Genomic DNA, 27,162 nt, shown 5'->3' with positions numbered 1-27,162 from the left:
GTTCAGAAAGTTGTCCCGTGCTCCGATGCTGACAAACCTGTTGGGAGCTGTGGAGCCTGCCGTGGAGTATGCTACACAGAGAGAGAGATACACACACCGTCACACACACATGCAGAGTCAAACACATAGTCACACACACATGCATGCACACACACACATTCACACACACATATTCACACACACACGCACATATTCAAACCCACACATATTCAAACCCACGCATATTCAAACCCACACACACACACACACACAGACAGACATAGCCACACGCATACGCGCACACTCACACACGCACTCACACACACACACGCACGCACGCACACAAACACAAACACACACACACAATTGTACAATATGTGCATGTTACTGTGTTATTACTGGATTCTGGGAAATTATGTTTAGAATGAGCTAGAATTAATAAGACTATATTGATAATTGATCAGTCTTGATCATTGATAATACTGCATATAAACTGTAGTCCCAAAGTCTCCTAGATAGATAGACTGGGGAAAAATGGAAGCCCTTTATGAGGGTCAGACAGGGATAGATGGGAGCTCTTTATGATGGTTAGTTACTGTGGGGAAGTGAAGTAAATTGGGCTGAGCCTCCTCCTCCTGTTAGTCGCAGATATACCTTGCAGCCCAGGGCCCTGTGTCTGGATCTATAGGGTGAACCAATAGGAAATAAGCTCTATAGGGGGAACTAATAAGAAATAAGCTCTATGGGGGAACCAATAGGAAATAAGCTCTATGGGTGGAACCAATAGGAAATAAGCTCTATAGGGGAAAACCAATAGAGAATAAGCTCTATGGAGGGAACCAATAGGAAATAAGCTCTATAGGGGGGAACTAATAAGAAATAAGCTCTATGGGGGGAACCAATAGGAAATAAGCTCTATGGGTGGAACCAATAGGAAATAAGCTCTATAGGGGAAAACCAATAGAGAATAAGCTCTATGGAGGGGAACCAATAGGGAATAAGCTCTATAGGGGGGAACCAATAGGAAATAATAATCATAATTTGTGTGCTGGCCGATGCTCCATTCTGTTGATAAGGAGCTCCTGTTACTTTGGTGAAGGTACTCAAGACCAGAGAAGGGGACCAAATTTAGGGCAGTTGTTGTGCCTACTGGACTCCAATGATAGGCAGCTGAATGACACTGCCATTCTGACCGAGTGAGGGCAGAGTGAGGGGGAGGTTGGAGGAGTTTGTGGGAATTCATGTGTGTGTGTATGTGTGTGTGGTGAAAACTGTGAACAAAATGAATAAGATAAATTAAGACAAGGAGGTGGAGGAGGGAGAGAAGAGGTGTAGATTTATTTATATAAAAGTATATTATATAAATAAAGTGATACAGATAGGCGATAAACAATAAAAGTGGGGAGGGAAAGTAGGAAGGACAGGACGACGAAGAGACAAAGAAAAATAACAGGAAGTGACCAAAGCAGCTCCGTCCAGTGCCCCCTCTCTCTCTCGGTGTGCCTCTCCCGCGGCCCGACTCTCAACGCACCTCGCCCTGCCTGCCTAGAGGAACCAAGCCAGCCAGCCAACGGAGGTAAAGCACGCACACCCCCACGAGCGACACTCTTTTCTCCCCATTTCCTTAATTAGACCTAGCGGTATATGTTTAATGATGATTGATATTTATTGTTTATGTATGTGATTTTCAAGTTGTTTTTATTTTGTTCTCAATTTTTTTTATTGTTGTGAGATATAATGTGGAAGGAAGGAAGCAAGGGAATTGTGGGTAAAGTGGGGCATCATGGGTAAAGTGGGGCATCGTGATGTTTTATGGAGTCCACGCCAACTGCCCTAATTTTGTTCCCTTAACAAAGAAAAACAAGAATGAAAGGAAAAAAGAAAGGAAATAAATGAGTATATCAAATTAATCAAAGAAAAACAAGAAATGAGAGAGGGGTCTTCTGTTGTCATAGACAGACCATGCATAGTCTGGGTTGATTAAAGGATAGCAGTTAGCCAGACACTAGGACCTACTCTATAGGACAGAATACAGGGCACTGGTCCCCCCCCACTACAAACACTTCAACAAGAAGGGAAAAAACCTAGCTACACTGCCTCCTGTGGTGCTAGCAGGAAACACACAGAGAGAGAGAGAGAGAGAGAGAGAGAGAGAGAGAGAGAGAGAGAGAGAGAGAGAGAGAGAGAGAGAGAGAGAGAGAGAGAGAGAGAAAACAGAGAAGAAAACAGTAATAGGAACGTTAGGTTAGAATAGAGAGAGAGAGAGAGAGATTGATAGGGATCTCTGGCATAGGCGTGGCAGTCTGCTCTACAGGAGTGGATAGAGTACTGCTCCAGGGAGGTGACAGTGAGGACTGCAGGGCGCTCATGATCAGAGGAGGCTGGTTGGAGGAGGCTGGTTGGAGGACATCCTCCACCATCCTCAAAACACTGGAATCAACAGTGTTTTGGCTCTGTTCCATTAATTCATTACTTTAACTCCTCCCACCAGCCTCCTCTGGTCAGGAGTGAGGAGGTGGTGACTGGGTTTGGGACTCCAACCAACTACCCTTGGTTGGGGAGTGGGGTTTCTCTACCTAGAGTTAACCTACCTATGTACTAATTTTTATTTAGGATTTGATATCTCTAGATATCTCAGGGGGTCTGAGGGCGAAGTGGTTGGAGGTGAGGGCGGGAGCGGGGGGGTCACTTACACGGAGATGCGGGCGAGCTGAGTCCGCCGCCGTCGGGGTGTGTTGATTGGTTTAGAATCGGGCATGGGGAGGGCACGGGGCGCGCCACTGGGGGCGGCGGGGGCAGCAGGAAGGAGCCTGGCATTTTGCTCTGGCTGTGACCACCTCCGTTAGGCTGCAGAGACAGCAGACACCACACAGGACAGGGTGAGCACTCAGCACACACCACCCAGGACAGGGACACACACACACACGGCTGATGGAAGCACCAGCTAGCCACCAGTCAGTCTCACACAAACACACAGAAACCATGACGACAATGGAAATAAATACTGGAGGACACTAGAGCAGGAAGACAGACAGAATGTGGGAGTTAGACTGGGACATACAGAACTTAAAAAGGGAGGGAAAAATATACATCTGGGATCTGAGATTGTGGACCATAAGAAGGGTTTGTGTCCTGGTCTAGTGGTAGAATCCCAGCAGAGCAGTAAGATAACATGGCTGAATATTCCAGCGTTTTTCTATAGGGAGTCAATCCAGTACAACGGATCGTGTGGAAGTGCAAGGGTCTTAGTCCGTTTGTGTGATGTGAAACCCTAACAGTCTGTGTGTGTCCCATGTCCCCTCCAACCCTCCCTGACCTCTCACCTGTCCCCCGGACTGCCCCGAGCCGTCGGCGCAGGCGAATTGGACAAACTCCTTGAGCGGGTCCTGGTGGTGGTGGTAGCGGATGGTGGGGTGAGTGAAGTAGGGACTGGACTGCTGGATGATGGAGGAGGAGGGGAAGTGGAGAGCTGACGCTGAGGCACGGGGACTCCCTGAGAGAGAGGGGGAGGAGAGAGGGGAAGAGTGAAAGCGTGAGAAGGGACAGAGGGAGGAGAGTTAGTTGGGTCCATGTAATCCCACTCCAGACACAATTCATATAACACATTCAGAAAAGACAAGAAACACAACAGTGACACAAACTAGACAGAATAGAATAACTGATGTAATCCAACACATTAGACTGAAGGGAGTTTTATTTTTTTATTTTTTTATTTCACCTTTATTTAACCAGGTAGGCTAGTTGAGAACAAGTTCTCATTTGCAACTGCGACCTGGCCAAGATAAAGCATAGCAGTGTGAACAGACAACACAGAGTTACACATGGAGTAAACAATTAGCAAGTCAATAACACAGTAGAAAAAAAATGGGCAGTCTATATACAATGTGTGCAAAAGGCATGAGGAGGTAGGCGAATAATACAATTTTGCAGATTAACACTGGAGTGATAAATGATCAGATGGGCATGTACAGGTAGAGATATTGGTGTGCAAAAGAGCAGAAAAGTAAATAAATAAAAAAAACAGTATAAAAACAGTATGGGAATGAGGTAGGTGAAAAAGGGTGAGCTATTTACCTATAGAATATGTACAGCTGCAGCGATCGGTTAGCTGCTCGGATAGCTGATGTTTGAAGTTGGTGAGGAGATAAAAGTCTCCAACTTCAGCGATTTTACAATTCGTTCCAGTCACAGGCAGCAGAGTACTGGAACGAAAGGCGGCCAAATGAGGTGTTGGCTTTAGGGATGATCAGTGAGATACACCTGCTGGAGCGCGTGCTACGGATGGGTGTTGCCATCGTGACCAGTGAACTGAGATAAGGCGGAGCTTTTACCTAGCATGGACTTGTAGATGACCTGGAGCCAGTGGGTCTGGCGACGAATATGTAGTGAGGGCCAGCCGACTAGAGCATACAAGTCGCAGTGGTGGCACTGTGATAGACTGCATCCAGTTTGCTGAGTAGAGTGTTGGAAGCCATTTTGTAGATGACATCGCCGAAGTCGAGGATCGGTAGGATAGTCAGTTTTACTAGGTAAGCTTGGCAGCGTGAGTGAAGGAGGCTTTGTTGCGGAATAGAAAGCCGACTCTGGATTTGATTTTTGATTGGAGATGTTTGATGTGAGTCTGGAAGGAGAGTTTGCAGTCTAGCCAGACACCTAGGTACTTATAGATGTCCACATATTCAAGGTTGGAACCATCCAGGGTGGTGATGCTAGTCGGGCATGCGGGTGCAGGCAGCGATCGGTTGAAAAGCATGCATTTGGTTTTACTCGCGTTTAAGAGCAGTTGGAGGCCACGGAAGGAGTGCTGTATGGCATTGAAGCTCGTTTGGAGGTTTGATAGCACAGTGTCCAATGACGGGCCGAAAGTATATAGAATGGTGTCGTCTGCGTAGAGGTGGATCAGGGAATCGCCCGCAGCAAGAGCAACATCATTGATATATACAGAGAAAGAGTCCGCCAGAATTGAACCCTGTGGCACCCCATAGAGACTGCCAGAGGACCGGACAGCATGCCCTCTGATTTGACACACTGAACTCTGTCTGCAAAGTAATTGGTGAACCAGGCAAGGCAGTCATCCGAAAAACCGAGGCTGTTGAGTCTGCCGATAAGAATTTGGTGATTGACAGAGTCGAAAGCCTTGGCGAGGTCGATGAAGACGGCTGCACAGTACTGTCTTTTATCGATGGCGGTTATGATATCATTTAGTACCTTGAGTGTGGCTGAGGTGCACCCGTGACCGGCTCGAAACCAGATTGCACAGCGGAGAAGGTACGGTGGGATTCGAGATGGTCAGTGACCTGTTTGTTGACTTGGCTTTCGAAGACCTTAGATAGGCAGGGCAGGATGGATATAGGTCTATAGCAGTTTGGGTCCAGGGTGTCTCCCCCTTTGAAGAGGGGGATGACTGCGGCAGCTTTCAATCCTTGGGGATCTCAGACGATATGAAAGAGAGGTTGAACAGGCTGGTAATAGGGGTTGCGACAATGGCGGCAGATAGTTTCAGAAATAGCGGGTCCAGATTGTCAAGGCCAGCTGATTTGTACGGGTCCAGGTTTTGCAGCTCTTTCAGAACATCTGCTATCTGGATTTGGGTAAAGGAGAACCTGGAGAGGCTTGGGTGAGGAACTACGGGGCGGAGCTGTTGGCCGAGGTTGGAGTAGCCAGGCGGAAGGCATGGCCAGCCGTTGAGAAGTGCTTATTGAAGTTTTCGATAATCATGGATTTATCGGTGGAGACCGTGTTTCCTAGCCTCAGTGCAGTGGGCAGCTGGGAGGAGGTGCTCTTGTTCTCCATGGACTTCACAGTGTCCCAGAACTTTTTGGAGTAATTGATGTAATTCAACACACTAGACTGAAGGGAGTAATTGATGTAATTCAACACACTAGACTGAAGGGAGTAACTGATGTAATCCAACACATTAGACTGAAGGGAGTAACTGATGTAATCCAACAAGGGAGTAACATATAATCAACACATTAGACTGAAGGGAGTAACTGATGTAATCCAACACATTAGACTGAAGGGAGTAACTGATGTAATCCAACACATTAGACTGAAGGGAGTAACTGATGTAATCCAACACATTAGACTGAAGGGAGTAACTGATGTAATCCAACACATTAGACTGAAGGGAGTAACTGATGTAATCCAACACATTAGACTGAAGGGGAGTAACTGATGTAATCAACACATTAGACTGAAGGGAGTAACTGATGTAATCCAACACATTAGACTGAAGGGAGTAACTGATGTAATCCAACACATTAGACTGAAGGGAGTAACTGATGTAATCCAACACATTAGACTGAAGGGAGTAACTGATGTAATCCAACACATTAGACTGAAGGGAGTAACTGATGTAATCCAACACATTAGACTGAAGGGAGTAACTGATGTAATCCAACACATTAGACTGAAGGGAGTAACTGATGTAATCCAACACATTAGACTGAAGGGAGTAACTGATGTAATCCAACATTAGACTGAAGGGAGTAACTGATATAATCTTAGACTGAAGGGAGTAACTGATGTAATCTTAGACTGAAGGGAGTAACTGATGTAATCCAACACATTAGACTGAAGGGAGTAACTGATGTAATCCAACACACTAGACTGAATCCTTACTGGGTTAAATAAATCTGTTAATTCATCTGATGTTAGATTGGTTTATCAGTGTGGTAATTTCAGACGTTAGACTGGGAGTCACATGATTTTCTCCAGGGTTTACTATAGATGTAAATGCGTGTGATTTATTAGTGTGTTTATCAGTGTGGTGATTAGAGAGAGTTAGAGAGTGGACGTCACATCATTTCCCCCTGTGGTTTGTACTATGTAATCCAATGCTACTTGTGTATCTAAATGAACAGAATCATCCAAGGCTGCAACATCTGGTCCTGTGTAACTGTTCATACAAAACATTTCTTCTGTATTCTCTGTCTAATCTACAGTAAGCACAGCTTGAATACACACATACATGAATGGAGTAACTGATGTACGCACACACACATGCATACGCACACACACACACTGAAGCATGACAGTCAGTAATCACACACACATTACACAAGGGACAACATGTAACACAACACATTACACACACACACAATCAACACACACACACACACACACACATCTGTTAATTCACATGTTACACATCAGTGGTACACAGACACAGAGTGGACACACACACTTTCCTGTTTACTATAGATGTAATGTGATTTATTAGTGTGTTTAATGTGATTAATCAATCATAGAGTGGATATCATTGCCCCCTGGTTTGGCCCAGTAGTATGAAGCCTGGGAGAAATGAACAGAATCATCCAAGGCTAAATCTGGTCCTTATAGACATTAGTCATTGTGCTTGTGTATTCTCTGTCTATCTACAGTAAGCACAGCTTGAATACACATACATGTGTGAATGCAGTGTATTACGCACACACACATGCATGCACAAACACACACTGTGTGTGTGTGACACATGCACACACACACACACACACACACTTCTGACACACTGTGGCCTTGGCGATTTGGCACTGGAAACACATACACACACACACACACACACACACACACACATCTGTGACACACACACACCACACACACAGTGTACACACACACACACACACACACACACACACACACTTTCCTGTTGGTAGACTGCAATGTGACTTGCATCATTGTGTGTGGTTGTCCAGTAGTATGAAGCCTGGGAGAGTTATCCACCGCTAAATGTATGGACATTAGTCATTGTGTGTGTGTGTGTGTGTGTGTGTGTGTGTGTGTGTGTGTGTGTGTGTGTGTGTGTGTGTGTGTGTGTGTGTGTGTGTGTGTGTGTGTGTGAGATTCTGTGTGCCTTGTGGTGTGTGTGTGTGGCAAGCTGGTTGGTAGACTGCAAGGGACTTGCATCTGTGAATGTGTCTGTCTGTCACCCTGTGTGTGTGTGTGGTGTGTGTGTGTGTGTGTGTGTGTGTGTGTGTGTGTGTGTGTGTGTGTGTGTGTGTGTGTGTGTGTGTGTGTGTGTGTGTGTGTGTGTGTGTGTGTGTGTGTGTGTGTGTGTGTGTGTGTGTGTGTGTGTGTGTGTGTGTGTGTGTGTGTGTGTGTGTGTGTGTGTGTGTGTGTGTGAAAGTGGGCTCACTAGACCAGACTGACTACCAGAATAAACAGACAACAGTCACACCTGGCATCCAGGCCCTGCCAACAGGAAATAAACTAACCCAGACAACGTCTATGCCTATAGCTCCATCCCAGCTACTGATGTCAAGCCTCTCCCCCTCACTCCTTTGCCTCAGTCTATCCCTCTCCCCCTTTCTCCCTCACCCCTTCTCCAGTCTCTCTTTATCCCTCTCTCGCCTCACTCCCTCACTCCTTTCCCTCAATCTATCCCTCTCCCCCCTTTTCTCCCTCACCCCTTCTCCAGTCTCTCTCTGTCCCTCTCTCCCCTCACTCCCTCACTCTCCAGTCTATCCTCTCCCCCTCTTCTCCCTCACCCCTTCTCCAGTCCCTTTTATCCCTCTCGCCCTCACTCCCTCACTCCTTTCCCTCAGTCTATCCCTCTCCCCTTTCTCCCTCACCCCTTCTCCAGTCTCTCTTTATCCCTCTCTCGCCTCACTCCCTCACTCTTTATCTCTCTCTCCCTCCCTTTCATTGGTTTCTTTATAGCAGTGTCGCCTCTGAGGGACTTTCTATTTGGACGGCGGCCATCTTAGCAGCCCCCCTCCTCTTCCCCTCCTCCTATGGAGCCTAAACACTGTCTCAGTCTCACACTACAACTCTATTACAGACTAACCTCTTAGCAGTTTGTAGACACATTCTAACTGGGAGAAGGGGTCAGCTATGAATCAGATATACCCGAAGCTGGTCTGACACATCTTCCCGTAACACAAGTAACAGAAAGTCAATAGAATAATAGAATGTACAGCTCTTCTAGCACTTGGACAAGCTCTATATACTTAAACCAATCCTTCACTGTTGTTATACTAGAAACTAAAATGAAAAGTATAACATATCTATATCAAATGTACACCAATCTAAATGTACAATTCTTAAGCTATTCTAGTGAAACGTGAAGGGGAGAGCTGTAAGAGTCCAAATGGCCTTTACATGATAGGGCTGCTTTGGCTGCGGACCAGGCCAATCCTCAGAGAAGAGAGAGAGAGAGGGATGGAGGAAAAGAGAGAGAGAAAGAGGGAGTGGGGATGTATTTATTCCATTGGAAAGTGAAACTCAACAGGGACTACAGTAGCTGGCAGGCTCATATCTCAGAGGGAGAAGAGGAATTCTCAGACCGGAGGCCTGGAGACCATTTTGCTATCCTCACAACGTTCTTCTATAAGGTGAGGAGGTGGGCGTTTGAAACAACTAGTGTGTGTGTGTGTGTGTGTGTGTACGCCCGTTACACTTGTGTGTGTTTTGCCCTGTTTGAAACAGAACTGGCTCGATCACATGGGCATGGAATTACTGGCATGAAGACACACAAAATAAAGAAAGCGAGAGAGAGAGTGAGACAGAGTGTGGAAAACAGTGATGAGAGAGAGAGAGATAGAGCTGAACTGTTGCAGGCCATGATAATAAATGTCAAGAGATCTCTGGATCTTATCGCTAGTTCTCAGATCAAAGTGGGTTAAATTCTACTACTGCTGATAGGTTGTCTTGGTGAAAGTGGTATCTGCAATTGGGTCTTTCTAATCTCTCTCTTTCTTTCTTAGTGACTATAGTATTAGGGGTGGGGTCTAGAGATCTGTATATCTATAAGGGGTGGGGTCTAGAGATCTGTATATCTATAAGGGGTGGGGTCTGGAGATCTGTATATCTATAAGGGGGTGGGGTCTAGAGATCTGTATATCTATAAGGGGGTGGGGTCTGGAGATCTGTATATCTATAAGGGGGTGGGGTCTAGAGATCTGTATATCTATAAGGGGGTAGGGTCTGGAGATCTGTATATCTATAAGGGGTGGGGTCTGGAGATCTGTATATCTATAAGGGGTGGGGTCTGGAGATCTGTATATCTATAAGGGGTTGGGTCTGGAGATCTGTATATCTATAAGGGGTGGGGTCTGGAGATCTGTATATCTATAAGGGGGTGGGGTCTGGAGATCTGTATATCTATAAGGGGGTGGGGTCTGAGATCTGTATATCTATAAGGGGGTGGGGTCTGGAGATCTGTATATCTATAAGGGGTGGGGTCTGGAGATCTGTATATCTATAAGGGGTGGGGTCTGGAGATCTGTATATCTATAAGGGGGTGGGTCTGGAGATCTGTATATCTATAAGGGGGTGGGGTCTGGAGATCTGTATATCTATAAGGGGTTGGGTCTGAGATCTGTATATCTATAAGGGGGTGGGGTCTGGAGATCTGTATATCTATAAGGGGGTGGGGTCTGGAGATCTGTATATCTATAAGGGGGTAGGGTCTGGAGATCTGTATATCTATAAGGGGGTGGGGTCTGGAGATCTGTATATCTATAAGGGGTGGGGTCTGGAGATCTGTATATCTATAAGGGGGTTGGGTCTGGAGATCTGTATATCTATAAGGGGGTGGGGTCTGAGATCTGTATATCTATAAGGGGGTGGGGTCTGGAGATCTGTATATCTATAAGGGGGTGGGGTCTGGAGATCTGTATATCTATAAGGGGGTGGGGTCTGGAGATCTGTATATCTATAAGGGGGTGGGGTCTGGAGATCTGTATATCTATAAGGGGGTGGGGTCTGGAGATCTGTATATCTATAAGGGGGTAGGGTCTGGAGATCTGTATATCTATAAGGGGGTGGGGTCTGGAGATCTGTATATCTATAAGGGGTGGGGTCTGGAGATCTGTATATCTATAAGGGGGTGGGGTCTGGAGATCTGTATATCTATAAGGGGGTGGGGTCTGGAGATCTGTATATCTATAAGGGGGTGGGGTCTGGAGATCTGTATATCTATAAGGGGTGGGGTCTAGAGATCTGTATATCTATAAGGGGGTGGGTCTGGAGATCTGTATATCTATAAGGGGGTGGGGTCTGGAGATCTGTATATCTATAAGGGGTGGGGTCTGGAGATCTGTATATCTATAAGGGGTTGGGTCTGGAGATCTGTATATCTATAAGGGGGTGGGGTCTGGAGATCTGTATATCTATAAGGGGTTGGGTCTGGAGATCTGTATATCTATAAGGGGGTGGGGTCTGGAGATCTGTATATCTATAAGGGGTGGGGTCTAGAGATCTGTATATCTATAAGGGGGGGGGTCTGGAGATCTGTATATCTATAAGGGGGTGGGGTCTGGAGATCTGTATATCTATAAGGGGGTGGGGCTTGGTCTCACCTGGACTCACCCTGCCATCGTGTTGTGTGTGAACGCCATCTATCAACCGTCTCTCTCTCCTCCCTCTCTTTCTCTATAAGGGTGGTGAGGGACTTTAGGGGTTGGGGCTGGGGCTCACCTGGTCTCACTCCTGCCAGCACGGGCAGCGGGTGGTGTGTGAACGTCATGCGGGGGGACCTCGTCTGGGGCGACAGGGCGTTGAAATCAAACTTCCCCGGCTTCTTAAGAGAACCAGGCGAGGACAGTCCTGGCAACAACAAATAAATGGGATCAATATAAAAAGAATATCAAAATGGGGTAGAAGAGGAGTTGGGTTTAATGTACAATGTTTTGGACTGGCTGCTACACTTAAATCAAAACATGTAAAAGGGAATTCATGATTAGAAAATTGTTATTCTTTGATTGATTGGTTTTAAAGCACTTTGATTGGCTGATGACAGTGCATTGTTATGAATCCTGTTGGATATTGGCAGTTCTCCTAACCAATCCCAGCCTGGCGGGCTCAGGACTTGCATAATTATTAGTATAAACAGTGCCCTCAAAAAATATAATGGGTGAGTTGAAGTTGTGGCTTCGGGGTGGGGGGAAGGGTTGATGTAGGGTTGAATCAAGGCAGTAATTAAATCTACAAGCATTTTTAAATCTACTTCCATTGTCTTCCAAGATTGGCTGAATATTCTCCTCTTTCCAAAGCTCCACAGCCTACCATGAGCTATATGAAGCTCCTTTCAAAATAGAAACACTGTATATAAACTACAGTATAGAGCCTGCAGCTGCTCAGTGAGAAAGACAAGCAGACGGAATGGAGAGGGGGAGGGATGAAGGGGAGGGAGGGAGGGAGGGAGAGAGGCGAGAAAAACGTTTTGTTTCTTTTCCTTTCTAGTGGGAGAATGTGAGTGAGGAATGGAGATGGACATGTCATAAGATGGTAAACATGGTTCATTATCTTGATCTCACACTCACTCACATACACACACAACAACCTTCACACACTCACCGATGTCACCACAAACCTCACACACTCACCGATTACCACAAACCCTCACACACTCACCGTGGAACCTCAAACACTGAAAATGTAGCAGATATTTTTCACCGTTTTGTTTCTTTTCACACACTTTCTAGGACACTGTCTCAGATGGACATGTCATAAGATGGTAAAAACATGGTTCATTATCACACTTGATCTCACACTCACCACAAACACTCACACACTCACACCACAAACACTCACCTACCACAAACACTCACACAAAACTCACCACTCACCGATTACCACAAACACTTCACCACACACACTCACCGATTACCACACTCACACACTCACCGATTACACAACACAAACCACTCACACACTCACCGATCACCACAAACACTCACACACTCACATTACCACAAACACTCACACACTCACCGATTACCACAAACACAAACACTCACACACTCATCATTTACCACAAAGACTCACATTCACCGATTACCCCAAACACTCAAACACTCACCGATCACAAACACAAACACAAACACTCACCGATTAGCAGACACTCACTGATTACCACACACACACAAACACTCATCGATTAGCAGACACACTCACTGATTACCACGCACTCAAACACTCACCGATTAACAGACACTCACTGATTACCACAAACACACACACCACAAACACTCACCGATTAGCAGACACTCACTGATTACCACACACACTCACCGACACACACTCCACAAACACTCACCGACACTCACCAATTAGCAAACACTCACTCCACTGATTACCAGAAACACACTGATTACCACACACACACAAACACTCACCGATTAGCAGACACTCACTGATTACCACACACTCACCAGACACTCACTAGATTACAGATACTCACTGATTACCACACACACACAAACACTCACCAGACACTCACTGATTACACACACACTCACCGATTAGCAGACACTCACTGATTACCACACACACACAAACACTCACCGATTAGCAGACACTCACTGATTACCACACACACACACTCACCGATTAGCAGACACTCACTGATTACCACACACACACCGATTAGCAGACACTCACTCACACGATTAGCAGACACTCACTGATTACCACACACACACAAACACTCACCGATTAGCAGACACTCACTGATTACCACACACACACACTCACCGATTAGCAGACACTCACTGATTACCACACACACACACTCACCGATTAGCAGACACTCACTCACTCACCGATTAGCAGATACACTGATTACCACACACACAAAACACTCACCGATTAGCAGACACTCACTGATTACCACACACACACAAACACTCACCGATTAGCAGACACTCACTGATTACCACACACACTCAAACACTCACTGATTAGCAGACACACCCACATTCACTTTAACATTCAGACCCAGGACCTTTTCTTACAATTTTTTGTCATTTTCATATTAATCCTAGAATCCTAACAGAATCCCAAACTTTGTGGTCTATTTCTGAGGTCCTGACATTAAAATCCTTAAAATCCAATTCAACCACAATTCCTCCGGTTCCAGCTGGGTATGTGTGAAAGTCTATGGAGAGAGAGTGCAGTGTGGGGGCGTGTAAACAAAACGGTGTGAAAGAGTTAAGTCTGCAGCAGGTGGGAGGGAGGGAGTGACTAATATGTGTGAACCATTTATGTCTTTAACAGACATATTTCATTTTTAGTTAACCAGGCCTAGGATCTAGTGGGTATAGTGTGTGTGTGAGTTTCATTTATAACCAAGGCTAGGCTAGGAGGCTAGGATGCAAGTGGAGGCTAGGAGGCTAGGGGGCTAGGGCTAGGCTATGGGGATAGGAGGCTAGGGAGCTAGGAGGCTATGGGGATAGGAGGCTAGGGAGCTAGGAGGCTAGGGGGCTAGGAGGCTATGTGGCTAGGGGGGGCTAGGAGGATAGGAGGCTAGGAGGATAGGAGGCAATGTGGATAGGGGGCTAGGAGGATAGGAGGCTAGGGGGCTAGGAGGCTATATGGCTAGACTAGGGGGCTAGGGCAGGCGAGGGGGGGCTAGGAGGCTAGGGGGCTAGGAGGATAGGCTAGGCAAGGGGGATAGGAGGCTAGGGCCATGGATAGAAGGCTGATTCCACTGGGGCTACTGGAGGCCAATGGTTACTGTGAGACTAGGGGGACTAGGAGGCTAGGGGGCTAGGAGGCTGTGGGGCTAGGAGGCACCAGGGGGCTAGGGTGATGTCTGACACCAGCGTTACTGTGATTGACACCAACGGTTACTGTGACATCTGACACCAACGGTTACTGTGACATCTGAACCAATGGTTACTGTGAGCCATGGAAGACACCAACGGTTACTGGAGAACCATGCCTGATTCCACTGCTGACACGGTTACTGTGATGTCTGACACCAGCGGTTACTGTGATGTCGGACACCAACTGTGACGCCTGACACCAACGGTTACTGTGACGTCTGACACCAGCGGTTATGGATGTTACACCAGTGACGTCTGACACCAACGGTTACTGTGATGTCTGACACCAGCGGTTACTGTGACTGACACCAACGGTTACTGTGACATCTGACACCAACAGTTACTGTGATGTCTGACACCAACGGTTACTGTGATGTCTGACACCAGCGGTTACTGTGAAGTCTGACACCAACGGTTACTGTGATGTCTGACACCAGCGGTTACTGTGACGTCTGACACCAATGGTTACTGTGACAGTCTGACACCAACGGTTACTGTGATGTCTGATCTGACACAACAACGGTTACTGTGATGTCTGACACCAATGGTTGACTGACACCAGACTGTGATGTCTGACACCGGTTACTGTGATGTCGACACCAGCGGTTACTGTGATGTTACTGTGATGACACCAGCGGTTACTGTGACGTCTGACAACAACGGTTACTGTGATGTCTGACAACAACGGTTACTGTGACGTCTGACAACAGCGGTTACTGTGATGTCTGACCAGCGGTTACTGTGATGTTTGACACCAGCGGTTACTGTGATGTCTGACAACAACGGTTACTGTGATGTCTGACAACAGCGGTGACGTCTGACACTTACTGTGATGTCTGACAACAACTGTGATGTCTGACAACAACGGTTACTGTGATGTCTGACACCAGCGGTTACTGTGATACTGTGACGTCTGTGACAACAACGGTTACTGTGATGTCTGAAACCAGCGGTTACTGTGATGTCTGACGTCTGACAACGGTTACTGTGATGTCTGACAACAACGGTTACTGTGATGTCTGACACCAGCGGTTACTGTGATGTCTGACAACAACGGTTACTGTGACGCACTGTGATGTCGACACCAGCGGTTACTGTGACGTCTGACAACAACGGTTACTGTGATGTCTGACACAGCGGTTACTGTGAAGTCTGACAACAACGGTTACTGTGATGTCTGACACTAGCGGTTACTGTGACGTCTGACACCAGCGGTTACTGTGATGTCTGACAACAACGGTTACTGTGATGTCTGACACCAGCTGTGATTACTTACTGTGATGTCTGACACCAGCGGTTACTGTGTAGTAGTTGCCAGGCGCACCGGTTTGAGTGTGTCAAGAACTGAAACGTTGCTGGGTTTTTCACTCTCAACAGTTTCATGTGTGTATCAATGGTCCACCACCCACAGGACATCCAGCCAACTTGACTCAACTGAGGGAAGCATTGGAGTCAACATGGACCAGCATCCCTGTGGACAGGTTCCGACACCTTATAGAGTCCATGCCCCAGTGAATTGAGGCTGAGGGTAAAGGTGGTGGTGGAACTCAATATTAGGAAGGTGATCTTAATGTTTTGTACACTCAGTGTATACCCCACTATATACGAGCACAGAGGGACAAACTGACAGAGGATTTCATCCAGTGGCTTCCCCTACAATAACAGAGACGAGACCCATGTTATGTATCTACTCTGGCTGTGTGTGTGTGTCTCACTACACTGTCCTCTCTCCTCCTGGCAGACCACAGCAGTGGACTGGCAACCAATCAAGTGCTCCTGTTGACCCCTCTGCCTCTCTACACTAACAGGCCTGCCACCAGATGTGCCTTCAAAACAGTCTCTTGCTCGCACAAACACACAAGCACGTATGTACCCACACGCTCATACACACGCTCATACGCACGCACGCGCACACACACACACACACATTGGCTTAAAGCAGTAAAAGGGAAACCAGAAGGAATTCCCTTATCCAGACTAAACAGAGGCTGCGTCCCAAATGACACCCTATTCCCTATATAGTGTTTTGTCAAAAGTAGCGCACTGCTATTTGGGACGCACACAGTAGTGCAGAAGACCATCAAAGGCTCTAACTAACTCATATTAGAAGCAGCAGAGGCCCCTTGCAAATCTCTAGTGGTCTTAAACATTTCAGAATCATTTGGAACTCATTTGAAATCATGGTTATTTCTAACCCCCAGCGCCCCGAGACACACACACACTTCACTCTCCCTCCAGCCCCTGTGGAGCAGATGTCGCCAGCAGCCTTGCTACTCCCAAGGCCACACACACAGACACACACACACACACACACACACACACACAAACACACACACGCACGCACACGCACACACACACACACACACACACACACACACACACACACACACACACACACACACACACACACACACACACACACACACACACACACACACACAGAAGCACCATCTGGGACTAGAGCTTGTGTGTGTGTGTGTGTGTGTGTGTGTGTGTGTGTGTGTGTGTGTGTGTGTGTGTGTGTGTGTGTGTGTGTGTGTGTGTGTGTGTGTGTGTGTGTGTGTAGCAAGGCTGCTGGCAACATTTACTGTACATACTCTGTCTGTCTGTCTGTCTGTCTGTCTGTCTGTCTGTCTGTCTGTCTGTCTGTCTGTCTGTCTTTGCATGTGTGTGCTCAATTGGCTATGGAGGGAGTAGAATAGGGGGTTTACTATGGTGGTGTGTGTTGGCGTTTGTTTTTTGTGTGCTTGCTTGTTTTCCTACCCTCCACCAGGATAGGAACTCCCAGCTGTGGTTTGCCTGTAGCAGGTGGAACCCTCCAGAAAGCAACACACACGGTAGAGTGTTGCTTTGGTGTTGATATTCCACTTCCTTATGTTATCAAGTACATTTTGCCAAGACAAATTTGATTCTTTATGTTTTGAATCGCTCAGTGGGGTCTTTCTCTATCATATCGTTAACATCATATCCTAAAAGTCAGATGTCGTACCCTAATACATCCCATAATAAGCAGAGAACTCTGCTGACAGAGCAGTGCAGCGTTATCGCCGAAAAACGTTTCACATTTTGTGGTGGTCATCCACAGGTCGCAAATAGCAAGCTGAATTAAATGTTAAAGGTTGTGAAAATAAAAAAGCTTTCGTTACGCTCAGTACTCCGGTGTTCATTTCACAAAGATACACTTGTTTTTGTGAGAAATCTCCGAAGAAGAAGAGGAACTTTGCATTAATATGAACATTGTATACTAAAATATGAAAACATGTCATGTCTCAAAATGGATATCCATTGATACCCATCTTACCTCTATATTGTTTTATGTCCTCGGGATTTGAGAAGAAAGATGAGGCGTTCATTGGTAAGACTGTCCGGTATTCTTCCTTTTCGCACAGCATCCAGCCTAGCTGACTAGATGTTGCTTTCCTGATTTATGAGCACTTTTTCCCCCTGGCCTCCATTGATTTAGTCACTCTAATTTTGACCCTCCTACAAGGAGGGATTATGACACGCGGTTTGGACCATTGGTTATCTTAGCAGAGTATCTACACAATTAACATATTATTTTACCCAGTGTTCGAAAGTTGGGTTTTTGATTGGACACCTTACCATCTCCTTACCATCTCCCATTCTAAATCTCATTTATCTGCCAGACAGTAGAACTGATCACCTTCTATCTCTCCATCTCTCTTTCTCCTTCCCTCAGTCCCTCAGAAAAGGACACACGGTCATCTCACATCTCTAAAGTCGACAGCTCTCTCTCAACACATTACATACTATATACACAAATGCCTCACATTTGTAATGAATTTGGGTTTGTCCATTAGTTTTGGTTAAATGAATTGGCGAGAGGGTCACCCAGGGCTGCATCCAGCCTATTCCCTATGTAGTTCACTACTTTTGTCCAGAACCCATTTTTATTGTTTTTAACCTTTATTTAACTAGGCAAGTCAGTTAAGAACAAATTGTTATTTACAATGAGACCTACTCCGGCCAAACCTGGACGACGCTGGGCCAATTGTGCACCACCCTATGGGACTCCCAATCAGGGCTGGTTGTGATACAGCCTGGAATCGAACTAGACCGCTGTGCCACTCAGATTTGTTACACATACACTACAGTACATGACCAAAAGTATGTGGACACCTGCTCTTCTAACATCTCATTCCAAAATGATGTGCATTAATATGGAGTTGGTGCCTCCTTTGCTATTATAACACACTCCACTCTTCTGGGAAAGGCTTTCCACTAGATGTTGGAACATTGCTGCGGGAACTTGCTTCCATTCAACCACAAGAGCATTAGTGAGTTGGGCACTGATGTTAGGCGATTAGGCCTGGTTCATAGTTGGCGTTCAAATTCATCCCAAAAGTGTTTGATGGGGTTGAGGTCAGGGCTCTGTGCAGGCCAGTTAAGTTCTTCCACCGATCTCGACAAACCATTTCTGTATGGACCTTGCTTTAGGCACTGTCATGCTGAAACAGGAAAGGGCCTTCGCTAAACTGTTGGCACAAAGTTGGAAGCACAGAACTGTCTAGAATGTCATTGTATGTTGTAGCGTTAAAAAACAGCCCCAGACCATTATTCCTCCTCCACCAAACTTTACAGTTGGCACTATGCATTCGGGCAGGTAGCTTTCTCCTGGCTTCCGCCAAACCCAGATTCATCCATTGGACTGCCAGATAATGAAGCGTGATTCATCACTCCAGAGAACGCGAGTCCACTTCAGCCGACACTTGGCAATGCGCATGGTGATCTTAGGCTTGTGTGCGGCTACTCGGCCATGGAAACCCATTTCATTAAGCTTCAGATGAACAGTCCTTGTGCCGACGTTGCTTCCAGAGGCAATTTAGAATTCGGTAGTGAGTGTTGCAACTGAGGACAGACCATTTTTATGCACTACTCGCATCAGCGCTTTGTTGTCATTCAACAACACATTTTAATGCACATTTTTCACATGAGAAATACTGCACCAAACAGCTTAGTTAGATGTAAAATTGCGCGACTAAGATCTCCTCTACAAAAACAAAAAAATGTATGACAGATTTCTTGAGTTATCTTAGATTAATTCTGACTATTTTGAGGAAGTGGATACTGGCTACGGCGCCTCAAGATGGACAATCAGTACTATTGCCACTTTTTTTTTTTTTTTTTTCAAGCAAAGGTCTTTTAAGGTTGTATGCAAGCACACTCGTTTGGTTCCCCAAGCCAAGTTCAGCTAGGTGCCAGCAGTACTGAAGCATGCGGAAGCCTTAAGGCAGACAGCATGTGTATGTGTGTGTGTGTTAATTAAATTCACAGCTCAGCTAACTGGAGCAGGTCTGAGCAAACCATAGGGCCTAGCACAGAACCTCTCTCCCTCTCTCTCTCCCTAGGGTTTCTACTGCTGCACATGTTTTCAATTAGAGAAAGGGGATGGAGGGAGAAAGGGAGAGAGAGAAAGACTGAGAGAAAGACAGAGAGAGAGACAGAGAGAGAAAGACAGAGAGAGTGAGAGACAGAGAGAGAAAGAGAGAGAAAGACAGAGAGAGAGAGAGAGAGAAAGACAGAGAGAAAGACAGAGAGAGAGACAGAGAGAGAGACAGAGAGAGAGACAGAGAGAGAGAGAAAAAAGAAAGAGCAGCTGTGGTAACAAATAACAGTAAAGAAGGTATGAGTTGGTGTATGTACAGATATACACTGAGTGTACACATATTGAAAGAGGAATGACTGAGTTATACACAGTCTAGGTAGATATGAGTTATACACAGTGTGGGTAGATATGAGTTATATACAGTAGGGAGATATGAGTTATATACAGTAGGGAGATATGAGTTATATACAGTAGGGAGATATGAGTTATATACAGTAGGGAGATATGAGTTATATACAGTAGGGAGATATGAGTTATATACAGTAGGGAGATATGAGTTATATACAGTAGGGAGATATGAGTTATATACAGTAGGGAGATATGAGTTATATACAGTAGGGAGATATGAGTTATATACAGTAGGGAGATATGAGTTACATACAGTAGGGGGATATGAGTTATATACAGTAGGGGGATATGAGTTATATACAGTAGGGAGATATGAGTTATATACAGTAGGGGATATGAGTTATATACAGTAGGGAGATATGAGTTATATACAGTAGGGGATATGAATTATATACAGTAGGGGATATGAGTTATATACAGTAGGGAGATATGAGTTATATACAGTAGGGGGATATGAATTATATACAGTAGGGGATATGAGTTATATACAGTAGGGAGATATGAGTTATATACAGTAGGGGGATATGAATTATATACAGTAGGGGATATGAGTTATATACAGTAGGTTATATACAATGAGTTATACACAGTGTGGCTAGATATGAGTTATACAGTAGGGAGATATGAGTTATATACAGTAGGGAGATATGAGTTATATACAGTAGGGAGATATGAGTTATATACAGTAGGGGGATATGAGTTATATACAGTAGGGGGAGATATGAGGGATTATTATATACAGTAGGGGGATATGAGTTATATACAGTAGGGGGATATGAATTATATACAGTAGGGGGATATGAGTTATATACAGTAGGGAGATATGAGTTATATACAGTAGGGGGATATGAGTTACATACAGTAGGGAGATATGAGTTATATACAGTAGGGGGATATGAATTATATACAGTAGGGGGATATGAGTTATATACAGTAGGGAGATATGAGTTATATACAGTAGGGGGATATGAATTATATACAGTAGGGGGATATGAGTTATATACAGTAGGGAGATATGAGTTATATACAGTAGGGAGATATGAGTTATATACAGTAGGGAGATATGAGTTATATACAGTAGGGAGAAATGAGTTATATACAGTAGGGAGATATGAGTTATATACAGTAGGGAGATATGAGTTATATACAGTAGGGATATATGAGTTATATACAGTAGGGAGATATGAGTTATATACAGTAGGGAGATATGAGTTATATACAGTAGGGGATATACAGAATATAGTATACAGTAGGGGGATATGAGTTATATACAGTAGGGGGATATGAGTTATATACAGTAGGGAGATATGAGTTATATACAGTAGGGAGATATGAGTTACATACAGTAGGGGGATATGAGTTATATACAGTAGGGAGATATGAGTTATATACAGTAGGGAGATATGAGTTACATACAGTAGGGAGATATGAGTGTAATATGTTCTAACCATGGTAAGGAAACTGCACTCCATCATGTTCATGTTTTATCTTCCTCTCCTGCACACTGGCCAAATGGTGCTGCACTGTAGGTGGAGAAGGAGAGGGTTAACAATGAGAGATATATAGAGAGACGAAGGGCAGAGAGCAAGAGGGAGAGAGAGAGTGGGGGAGAAAGAGAGAGAGAGAGAGAGAAGAGAGAGAGAGAGAGAGAGAGAGAGAGAGAGGCAGAGAGAGAGAGAGCGAGAGAGAGTGGGGGAGAAAGAGAGAGAGAGAGAAAGAGAGAGAGAGAGAGAGAAAGAGAGAGCGAGAGAGAGAGGCAGAGAGAGAGAGAGAGAGAGCGAGGCAGAGAGAGAGCGAGCCAGAGAGAGAGCGAAAGAGCGAGAGAGAGAGGCAGAGAGAGGCAGAGAGAGAGCGAGCCAGAGAGAGAGCGAGGCAGAGAGAGAGAGGCAGAGAGAGGGGGCAGCTTAAGATTTTTAAGACAGTAGTTGATGTAGTGATTGATCATGGATAACATTGTGGTAAAGTTAGTTCATGGTTACTGTACTGCATTGTTGCTTACTTATCAGGTGACGGTCAACATGGTGTGAGCTTGGGGATGGGGAATGAAGGTCTCCACCTGGTTACAGGTGGGAAGAAGAGGATATGGAGTCAGTTCTGGTCTCAAATCAGTCTTAGGGAGACAGAGTGTGTGAAAGGTCTCCACTAGTATTGATGAATAGGTGGAATGTCACTTCTGGTCTCGAATCAATTTAAATGGAGGCAGGAGCAAAGAGATGTTCTGGGAAGTTATGAAGTCAGTTTCAAATCAGTTTAGAAGAGACAGGCTCTAATCCAATATCCACACTAGCGCACCAATTAGAATGAAGCGTTGGACAAGCTTTCTAAGTGGTATGCTAGTGAGGATGATCTTGCCAGTGTGAATTTTGGAACAGTGAGTGACAAGTGAGAAGGAAAGGGTGTTTAGAGTTAGGTGTTTTGAAGAACAGTGTGTTGTGGTGAGTTTGGAGAGAAGAGTTCGGTAAGAATGGTCCAGTGGTCGGGGTAAAGGTATAAGGGTAAAGGTAGAGTTTGGGGGCTAGGGGGAGTGTCCTACCTGCATCCATGTCGTTGGGCCAGCCGCTGGACTGGGAGGAGCCTGCGGCTGGGGAGCGTCCGGGGTAGAAGACGTCGTCCGTGGGGCTCTCCAGCTCACTGTCGTCTAACGACTTCCTCTTGTTAGAGCTGCGGAGAGGAAGAGGGGAGAGAGGAGTCAAGAATGGCTCCCTATTCCCTATGTAGTACACTAGGGCCCTGGCCTAAAGTAGTGCACTATTGGACCAGAGTCTAGTCGAATGGTCAACACTTGCTTCCCCCTGCGGCAGGAATCCAGTTCGATCCCTGAATGAGCCCTACACATTTCTGCTTCCACTTCTGTCTTCCACTACTGTCTCCCTGCTCCTGTCTCCCTGCTCCTGTCTCCCACTTCTGTCTCCCACTACTGTCTCCCACTACTATCTCCCTGCTCCTGTCTCCCACTACTGTCTCCCTGCTCCTGTCTCCCACTACTGTCTCCCTGCTCCTGTCTCCCACTACTGTCTCCCTGCTCCTGTCTCCCACTTCTGTCTCCCTGCTCCTGTCTCCCACTTCTGTCTCCCTGCTCCTGTCTACCACTACTGTCTCCCTGCTCCTGTCTCCCACTTCTGTCTCCCTGCTCCTGTCTTCCACTACTGTCTCCCTGCTCCTGTCTCCCACTTCTGTCTCTCTGCTCCTGTCTTCCACCACTGACTCCTTGCTCCTGTCTCCCAATTCTGTCTCCCAATTCTGTCTCCCTGCACCTGTCTCCCACTTCTGTCTCCCTGCTCCTGTCTCCCACTACTGTCTCCCACTACTGTCTCCCTGCTCCTGTCTCCCTGCTCCTGTCTCCCACTTCTGTCTCCCACTACTGTCTCCCTGCTCCTGTCTCCCACTACTGTCTCCCACTACTGTCTCCCACTACTGTCTCCCTGCTCCTGTCTCCCATTTCTGTCTCCCACTTCTGTCTCCCTGCTCCTGTCTCCCACTACTGTCTCCCACTACTGTCTCCCACTACTGTCTCCCTGCTCCTGTCTCCCACTTCTGTCTACCACTACTGTCTCCCTGCTCCTGTCTCCCACTTCTGTCTCCCTGCTCCTGTCTTCCACTACTGTCTCCCTGCTCCTGTCTCCCAGCTCCTGTCTCCCACTTCTGTCTCCCTGCTCCTGTCTCCCACTTCTGTCTACCACTACTGTCTCCCTGCTCCTGTCTCCCACTTCTGTCTCCCAGCTCCTGTCTCCCACTTCTGTCTCCCTGCTCCTGTCTTCCACTACTGACTCCTTGCTCCTGTCTACCTGACTCCTTGCTCCTGTCTACCACTACTGTCTCCCTGCTCCTGTCTACCACTACTGTCTCCCTGCTCCTGTCTCCCTGCTCCTGTCTTCCACTACTGACTCCCTGCTCCTGTCTTCCACTACTGACTCCTTGCTCCTGTCTACCACTACTGTCTCCCTGCTCCTGTCTCCCTGCTCCTGTCTTCCACTACTGACTCCCTGCTCCTGTCTTCCACTACTGACTCCTTGCTCCTGTCTACCACTACTGTCTCCCTGCTCCTGTCTACCACTACTGTCTCCCTGCTCCTGTCTCCCTGCTCCTGTCTTCCACTACTGACTCCCTGCTCCTGTCTTCCACTACTGACTCCTTGCTCCTGTCTACCACTACTGTCTCCCTGCTCCTGTCTACCACTACTGTCTCCCATCCTGTCTCCCTGTCTGTCTTCCACTACTGACTCCCTGCTCCTGTCTCCCTGCTCCTGTCTTCCACTACTGACTCCCTGCTCCTGTCTCCCTGCTCCTGTCTTCCACTACTGTCTCCCTGCTCCTGTCTTCTGCTCCTGTCTCCCACTACTGTCTCCCTGCTCCTGTCTCCCACTTCTGTCTCCCTGCTCCTGTCTCCCACTTCTGTCTCCCACTACTGACTCCTTGCTCCTGTCTCCTGTCCCAATCTCCTGCTCCTGTCTCCCACTTCTGTCTCCCTGCTCCTGTCTCCCACTACTGTCTCCCTGCTCCTGTCTCCCTGCTCCTGTCTCCCTGCTCCTGTCTCCCATTTCTGTCTCCCACTTCTGTCTCCCTGCTCCTGTCTCCCACTCTCCCACTACTGTCTCCCACTACTGTCTCCCTGCTCCTGTCTCCCACTTCTGTCTCCACTACTGTCTCCTGTCTCCCCACTTCTGTCTCCCTGCTCCTGTCTTCCACTACTGTCTCCCTGCTCCTGTCTCCCACTCCTGTCTCCCACTTCTGTCTCCCTGCTCCTGTCTCCCACTTCTGTCTACCACTACTGTCTCCCTGCTCCTGTCTCCCACTTCTGTCTCCCAGCTCCTGTCTCCCACTTCTGTCTCCCTGCTCCTGTCTTCCACTACTGTCCCTGCTCCTGTCTACCTCTACTGACTCCTTGCCTGTCTACCACTACTGTCTCCCTGCTCCTGTCTACCACTACTGTCTCCCTGCTCCTGTCTCCCTGCCACTACTGACTCCCTGCTCCTGTCTTCCACTACTGACTCCTTGCTCCTGTCTACCACTACTGTCTCCCTGCTCCTGTCTCCCTGCTCCTGTCTTCCACTACTGACTCCTGCTCCTGTCTTCCACTACTGACTCCTTGCTCCTGTCTACCACTACTGTCTCCCTCCCTGTCTACCACTGACTCCCTGCTCCTGTCTCCCTGCTCCTGTCTTCCACTACTGACTCCCTGCTCCTGTCTTCCACTACTGACTCCTTGCTCCTGTCTACCACTACTGTCTCCCTGCTCCTGTCTACCACTACTGTCTCCTGCTCCTGTCTCCCTGCTCCTGTCTTCCACTACTGACTCCCTGCTCCTGTCTTCCACTACTGACTCCCTTGCTCCTGTCTACCACTACTGTCTCCCTGCTCCTGTCTACCACTACTGTCTCCCACTCCTGTCTCCCAGCTCCTGTCTTCCACTACTGACTCCCTGCTCCTGTCTTCCACCTGACTCCTTGCTCCTGTCTACCACTACTGTCTCCCTGCTCCTGTCTACCACTACTGTCTCCCTGCTCCTGTCTCCCTGCTCCTGTCTTCCACTACTGACTCCTGTCATGTCTTCCACTACTGACTCCTTGCTCCTGTCTACCACTACTGTCTCCCTGCTCCTGTCTACCACTACTGTCTCCTGCTCCTGTCTCCCTGCTCCTGTCTTCCACTACTGACTCCCTGCTCCTGTCTTCCACTACTGACTCCCTGCTCCTGTCTCCCACTACTGTCTCCCTGCTCCTGTCTCCCACTACTGTCTCCCTGCTCCTGTCTCCCACTACTGTCTCCCTGCTCCTGTCTCCCACTACTGTCTCCCTGCTCCTGTCTCCCACTACTGTCTCCCTGCTCCTGTCTCCCTGCAGCCTTTATTTAACCAGGGAAGTCACATTGAGAGTTCGGGCAGAGGAAGAGGACAGCAGGATGAGAACAGTAGAAATGGACAGGAAGGAGAGGGTTGAAAACAGACACAGAGGTAAACCTGAAAGGCTGATGTGGGTGAGAGTACGTTTAAGGATATGAGATGTGAGCACAGGACCTTTTCTGAGTTTGTTTTAAGTATAGTCGGCAGGACAGTGTGTGTGTGTGTGTCAGAATAACTACCTCCGTGGAAGGTTTGCATACAGCTCGACCTCAGACCTACAGTGCAAGAGAAGATAGAAAGAGAGAGAGAGGTGGAGAGAAGGATAGGGGGAAGGAGAGAGCATCACACATTTATAAGACCAGAAAGACAGGGAGACACAACGAGAGAGAAGAAAGAGATGGAACTCTCAGAGATGGAATGGACCAGAACACTCATAACGGTTATCAACTGAGGCAGTCTACAATGTCCCACATACATACTATCGAGTACAGCCTGTAGATATCATACCTGGGTTCAAACTGTATTTGTTTTCCTTCATCAAATACTATTTGAACCCAGGTCTAGTGGAGGAGCAGCTCTTTTCAATTAGGAACCTTTGAGTGGGTGGAACCTGTGTGACCGCTATAGCTGTTTGTTTCACCTAGGAACCATAGAGTGGAGGGAACTTAATTTAAGTGAGACCTACATGTACCTGGTGGAAGGGGGGATGCGAGGGAGCGTCGCCCCAGAGCCACCTGGTTGATGTTGTAGTAGCCAGGACTCTCCAGGTCAGCCAGGGAGAAGTTAGGACCAGACGCTGTGGCTACAGGAGCTGGGAGAACACAGGAACAGGAGGAGGAGGAGGAGGAGGAGACATTTAGAAGACAGTAAATCAGCATTTGGATTGTGGAATTTGAAGATCAAATGGCCAGCCAAGAGAACATTGGAAGAGTATGGAGAGAAAACCGAGGGATAAGAGAGACTGAGCGAGAAGAAAGAGAAGGTGAGTGAGTGTGTGTGAGAGAGAGATAGATAGAGTTATTGATATAGATAGATAGA

General features: G+C 46.9%; 1 protein-coding gene across 1 annotated transcript; it reads right to left on the bottom strand.

Annotated features, from left to right (window-relative positions):
* Positions 1–26,876, bottom strand: LOC118375211 (nuclear factor 1 X-type-like; the record flags this gene model as incomplete). The annotated part of the gene is made up of 8 exons (XM_052506388.1): positions 26,816–26,876; positions 22,820–22,947; positions 22,286–22,342; positions 21,735–21,809; positions 11,401–11,529; positions 3,303–3,472; positions 2,673–2,826; positions 1–71 (listed from the first exon to the last, which is right to left on the bottom strand). Coding segments are annotated over exons 2-8 (666 nt in total), but the record flags the coding sequence as incomplete, so codon positions are not given.
* Positions 26,877–27,162: the final 286 nt, after the last annotated feature.

The sequence above is a fragment of the Oncorhynchus keta genome, unplaced genomic scaffold (genome assembly GCF_023373465.1).
Source record: "Oncorhynchus keta strain PuntledgeMale-10-30-2019 unplaced genomic scaffold, Oket_V2 Un_contig_26212_pilon_pilon, whole genome shotgun sequence".
NCBI lineage: Eukaryota > Metazoa > Chordata > Actinopteri > Salmoniformes > Salmonidae > Oncorhynchus > Oncorhynchus keta.
Note: the sequence above shows the minus strand (reverse complement) of the source record. Positions and strands in the feature narration are given on the sequence as shown.